This window comes from Scomber scombrus, chromosome 3 (assembly GCF_963691925.1).
Source record: "Scomber scombrus chromosome 3, fScoSco1.1, whole genome shotgun sequence".
NCBI classification, from domain to species: Eukaryota; Metazoa; Chordata; class Actinopteri; order Scombriformes; family Scombridae; genus Scomber; species Scomber scombrus.
Window position 1 is genome coordinate 26,896,833 of NC_084972.1, and position 6,000 is coordinate 26,902,832.

At 41.9% G+C, this 6,000-nt stretch overlaps 1 protein-coding gene across 1 annotated transcript in view; it reads right to left on the reverse strand.

Moving 5' to 3' along the window:
* The window catches only part of LOC134003834 (plexin-A2-like), a 61,756-nt gene extending 58,056 nt beyond the window's left edge, over positions 1–3,700 (reverse strand). The window contains exon 1 of the mRNA XM_062443189.1: positions 2,477–3,700. Coding sequence (XP_062299173.1) covers positions 2,477–3,700 — 1,224 coding nt within the window. The remainder of the gene's footprint in view (positions 1–2,476) is intronic.
* Between the last annotated feature and the right edge of the window lie 2,300 nt (positions 3,701–6,000).

A 6,000-nucleotide genomic window follows, 5' to 3' on the forward strand; every position in this document is an offset into this window, starting at 1 on the left:
TAGTGCACAGTTTTCAGGGTTAAAAATGGTTATTTCAAAAGGGTTTAGGCTGCTGCGTTTATCAACAAGCCTCGGAGCGGGTGAGTTTGCGGAGCAGACTAATTGCTGATGGCAAACACGAGGAGCGCTGTGTATTTTGCGCCCGTTTCTGTGATTTTTAGATTGCTTGATCTGACATCACACAAACACACAGCACAAGAGATGTCAGGTTTTGATTAAGCATCAAAGAGAGCTGCATGCTAAGCAGTCCTGTTACATCTACTAACATGTACCTCAAACCTTTGTTAATTGCCTGTCACTCAGTATATAAATCTACCTTTTTAGGGCAGCTAATTTCTTATTTCACATCCGCTACTTCTTATACACATATTAGCCCTTACCGTGCTTTTTCTTCCACTAAGCTATGTACCTGAGCTTTACTGAATATGATCAGCGAAGTGTACTCAGCGTAAAGTAAACAAGCTTCGTCTCACCCCGCCCGACTGCTTAAACCTGACCTCCAGTCTTTAAAGAAATGAATAAAATAAAAATGAGCCAGTTTCTTTCTGCCTGTTAAGTGAGCTCTCATCTGCTCTCTTTTGAACCTCAGTCTTGTACACATACAGATTATAAATATTTTCTAATTATGTAACATTTATTTACATTTGTTTTAATAGTTGAATTCTTTACTATTGACTGCAAAATTGTTTGCTGCTGAATTTTTAATGTCATATCTATTAAAACCCCTTGAAGGGAGCATTAGAAAATATTAATTTTATCGACACTGGCAGTGCAGCTCTTTGGATAGCAACGTTGGTTCCACCACTTTGGTCCAGACTGAACACATCAGCACCTATTGGATGGATTGCCAGCCACAACGTTTTGTACAGAATCAATAATGACTTTAGTGATGCCCTGACTTTTACTGTAATACTACCATCAGATCAAAGTTTTCACTTATTCAGTGAAATATCATTTGCAAGATGGATGGCTCAAAGCTTTTGTACAGACATTAATGGTTTCGAGATGTTTCCAAATGACGTTGGTGATCCCCTGATCCGTTGTGCAACCAGTGAGGTTGACATTTGTGATTTTAAGTAAAATGTCTTGACAACTATTGGATGGATTGCAAAGACATTTGGTTCAGACATTAATGGTTCCCACAGGATGAAGTGTAGTCAAATCCCTGACTTTTCATCTAGTGCAATCATCAGGTCAAACTTCATTGACACAAATATTTGTCCTTTGATGTATGACCAAATACCTGAAAAACTAATTGAATTTCATCGGCCTAATTGGTGTAATTTGTATTTATCTCTAATTCGCAAAAATTAGCATGCTAGCACTCTAAAGTAAGATGGTAATATTATACCTGCTAAAAGAAAGTTACCATTTTCATGGTAACCACTGGGCCAGTCTTGAGTCACTAGTGTGGCTCTTTGTTTTGTTTTGTATGATAGGGAGATTGCGAAATTGTCATTTTTATAACTTTTTTCCAGGATCCTAACATTTTACAAGTGTCACTAAAGCAAAAAAATAAAACGATCTTGGTTCTTTCATGACATAATCTTAATAGTGGCATGTCTAAAATTGCAACACGTAGGAAATGTAAGTATTGACCTCAAAAATCCATATCTGTGCATCTCTAGCTAGACTTGTTGTTGATCTTTAATAAGTAATAAGTAATTAATCACAGAAACACAGTCTCTATTGACATCTCTACAGGACTGACTGTGATCATCTCAACTGACCACTGTGTTTAATTTCCAGTCCATTTTAGATATAAAGCCCTTTGGTTAACTGCACAGTAAGAATTAATTGCATTATTATGTATCTCTTTCCTCGCTCAGTTGTTTTATGAGGAACATTACATCTTATTTGTTTGATAGCATGGTGGAATCAAAGTGCATTTTGGGAACTACCAGAGTGATGGATGTGATGAATATCATTGTTTTCATGGTTTGCTTTCAACTTGTTTCCATAAAAGCCACTCATTATGCAGAATTATAGCTTTCACAAAGGCACAGACTTGGACATTTACAAGAAAGCCCTTTTTTTTCTCAAGATCAAGAACAGGTCTCAGAGGGTTCAAATACTGCTGACAGCGACAAGAGTAGAGGGAAGGAGATGAGGAGAGAGAGGGAGAGAAAGGGGAGGAGAAGAAGGCGGGGGTCAGTGCCCAAACCCCTGAATGAAATCAAAGCTCCATACAAAACTCTTCTGATTAGCAATGTGGAATTAATCTCCTCCAGCTCTTCTGCTCTTGTGGGATCCTGAAAACCTGAATGGTGTCTTCAGCACAGCTCTGGCTGCCTGCCTATCAGCTATTTGTGGAATAATCAAAGTTTCAGTAAATCTGTATCAATGCTGCTTGCCACCATATGTGTTTAGATGGCCTAGGTGTGAATATACTATGAGGCAAAATCAGAAGATTAACCAATGATGGTGATGAGAACATCATTCTCCATCTGCATGTCTCTCTCTGCAGTCCACTTACCGCCTTGGTGCACTGCACGTCCTTTCCCAGCAGCCAGTGCAGCTCCAGGTTTCCCTCTCCCTGGTAGCACGACTGCAACCGCTCCTTGATGCGCGTGTTGATATCTTGAATGGTGAAGACACAGAGAGCGGAGTGATCTGGAGGGTCGTGGTACTGCTTCTGTCCCTTTGAGAAGACGGCAAAGAGCACATCCTCCTGGGCGCTGATGTTCAGCGACTTTGCCAGAACCCTGCCAGCCTTGGACAGGTAAGCTGCCTGCAGCAGACGGTACTCCTCGCCTCTGTGAACACACCCTACAGGAAGTGACACGTAGGAGTGAAACTTCTTGTCACCTTTGCAGAGGCGAATGATGCGAGAGGTGTAAAACAGGTCACCAGGGGAGCCACTAGTGGACATCCCATTCTCCGGTGTCTCCGGCTGGACCGTCATGAAGTAGACGAAGTTGCCACTAGAGAAGCCGTAGATGTAGTAGATGTCAAAGTGTGGAACGAGAGCTAGTGTGTCCGAGGGGATTTTAATAAGCGATGAAACAAAGTCAGTGTGAAGCTCATAGTCCAGCATGGCAGAGGATTCTGGATCACGAGGCAGCTTGCGACTAGAGATAGTTGGGAAGTAATCTTGTTTCCCTCCAACAGCCGTGCCGACATACAGAGTGGCATCCTGACCCTGCGAGCTCACAACAACCCCGTACATCGTCCCTGTCTGGTTGTCACTTGACAGGTAGTGTTCTTTCTTATGTGTGGGCTCCACGAGGATGAACAAGTCGTCCAGCCTCATCAGCTTGCAGACGCCCTGGTAGAGGCTGCCACAGGCCAGCAGCCGGTTGTGAGAGTAGTCGATGAGCAACAGTTTGTTCACGTTGTCGGTAGAAGCTAGAGGCTCAGAGCAGGGCTGTACAATGAGTGGAGGGTAACATGCTTTGTTGTCATATTCTGGCCCCGTATCATGGGACACCAGGAGGGTGAGGTTAGCCGACAACTTGTAGATTCGGTTGACAGCTCCGACGTACAGTGCCCCGGTGGACTGGTGCACAGTCAGGTGGTTCAGCGACCACTCCCTCCTCTCTGATTGGAAGTTGTTCAGAGTCTGTCCAACAGTCGTCTTTTGATTCACAGAGATTAGAGTCAATAGCCAAAGTGCCACGGGCCATGACATGACCTTTAGAGGACCGTGACCTTTAGTGAGGCCGCAGTAAGTCCATCCTTTATCCAAGCACGTTCCCATCCCCACAGGGCTCAGAAAGATACCGAGCTTAGACAAAACACCTCAGATTTTGTGTCAGCAAGGAGCCGGAGGGAGAAGATGAGCTGAAGTGCGGTCTTGTCCGTCCAAAGTGAAATCTTCACATCATTCTGAAAGAGAAAAGAGAGACATTTGTTTTTAGACTCAAAAGATTATTGATTCTTTTGAGATTGAAAAAAACAATTTCAGGGTATCATTAAATACTTATACTAAAAACCTAGAAATACATGTGCTTGTTTTCCCTCTCTATCTCTGCTTAGTCAGACACATGAGACATCAAAGAAACAAGTAATCATTTGTTCAAACTGTCTCCCAATATTTAGTAGAGATGGTCCAATGTTCCCCTTATTAACAGGGGGGCTCATTATATTCGTCTCTTTGTAAAAGAGAACTAACTGTGGCTTATTACTTGAACAAAGCAGTGACACAGTGTAGCTGTGCCTTCCCTCTGTTTGGGTGGCTAATTAAATGATCCAAATGTATTAATTATGCATCCATATTTTGGGCTCCCTGTTTTCTTGTCTCCCCTCCGTCGTGTTCGTTTAAATGGTTGAATCCAGGAGGAATTAATCACTCTCCACTGCGGCCGACATTCCCAAATTAATCAGGCTTTTTCCAGGAATGGCAGAGAGTCATTAGAGATTCACAACCAGGCAGCATCAACCATCACACTTCCCTGTTTAATTTCATTAGCATATTTTATGTAGATATTTCCAGGGGACAAACAATGTCCCTCAAATACATGATGGACTGAAGGAAGAATGAGTTAGACACATGGCAAAGAATGGTTGATGTGCTTTCTGATTTCTTGTCATAGTTATTATGTGATGTATGTTATTTTGTGTAATTCAGGGTATAAAATGTGCTTATTTAGAAAAAAAACAACCTTTTTTAAATCTCAAAATAAAGACACATCTTTAGTGGAGGTAACACAGGCATTGTAGATAAAGTGGCTTCACATACACAGTTGCTTCATCGAAGTCCATTAATGGAGTAATAAAACTGCCTCCATAGGAGGATGGACCATAAATTAAGACACCTACATCACCCTAAATCCTTTCTGTGTCTCACCAGAAGCTTCTCCAATCTGTCTCCTAGTGGCTGTAAAACACCTTTCTATCTCCCCCTTTGTCCTCGACATTACCATGCTAGCAGTCCCTTCACACTCTTCTGATAATTTCTTTTTTTTTTAATCATTCAACCCCCACCAGAGAAATGCATCTAAATTCTCTAACGATATCCTGCCAAGCGCTAGAAGGCTTTAGTTCAAAGACAACTGTCTTTTTTGGCTGGAGTCAAGTAAACAGGGTGTTTTCACAGTGAGACTTCTTGGTATAAGTAAAGGTTAAATGAAGACAGCCATGTCAGATCCTAATGCGGGGGTCATGATGCGGTGGGTGCTCTCCATTGGCTGACTAACAGGACGTCCGGCTGAGTTGAGCGAGAGCCAGGGATGGAAGCGGATGGACTGACACTGAGCTGGCTGGGATGACTCCAGCTCCACTCCAGCATCTCCTGTCCATCTGTCCCCACCACGCTCACTCCAGAGGAGAAGTCACTGAAGTGTCTCGACCTACTCTGTTCAATTTGGCAGACTGACTGAGAGCAACTCTAACAGTAATTGGCCACCGAAGACTAATATCTGTAACACGCTGTTTTGCTACGTTTAAATCTGAAGTTCAGTGTTTGCTTTTTTAAATGTATAACACATGACATTTAAACAGACCCATATGGATCAATCTTAGTCACACTCTGCTTATCTCTATCTTTATCCCTCCTTTATATGTTAGATAACAGGAGCTTCCTTTCTTTTCTTGACCATTTTTGCCTGACTGAACATAAAAACCATGTTTGCTTTTATTAGTTCTCAGAAAGCGGAGACTTGGCAGGACATGTTGGCAATAACATTTTTTAAGCTTTTTTATTTTGGGAAAAATGGTGTCCAGCAAATTCCTTTCTGTAAAATCCCTCAAATGATCTGCTTTACAAACTGATGAGTCCCTGAACCATTTTCTGTATTGATGTCACTGTGACTTTCTATCATGAAGATAAACTCTTTACATAATTCATGCACTTGTTTTCAGTAAACCAAACTGCCTAAACCAGTGGTCACTAGAAACCTTTACTTTCTGCATTGCAAACCTTTTTGTAAGGCTTTCTTTTGCTTTTTGATGTAGGGTGAAAGTCGATCTTGGAATGGGACATAATGCAGCAAAAGGCTGTTTGAAAGTGGGCGAGTAAGAACAGAAAAATCTGACTCAGTCCTTTGTGTATGTTGTTGA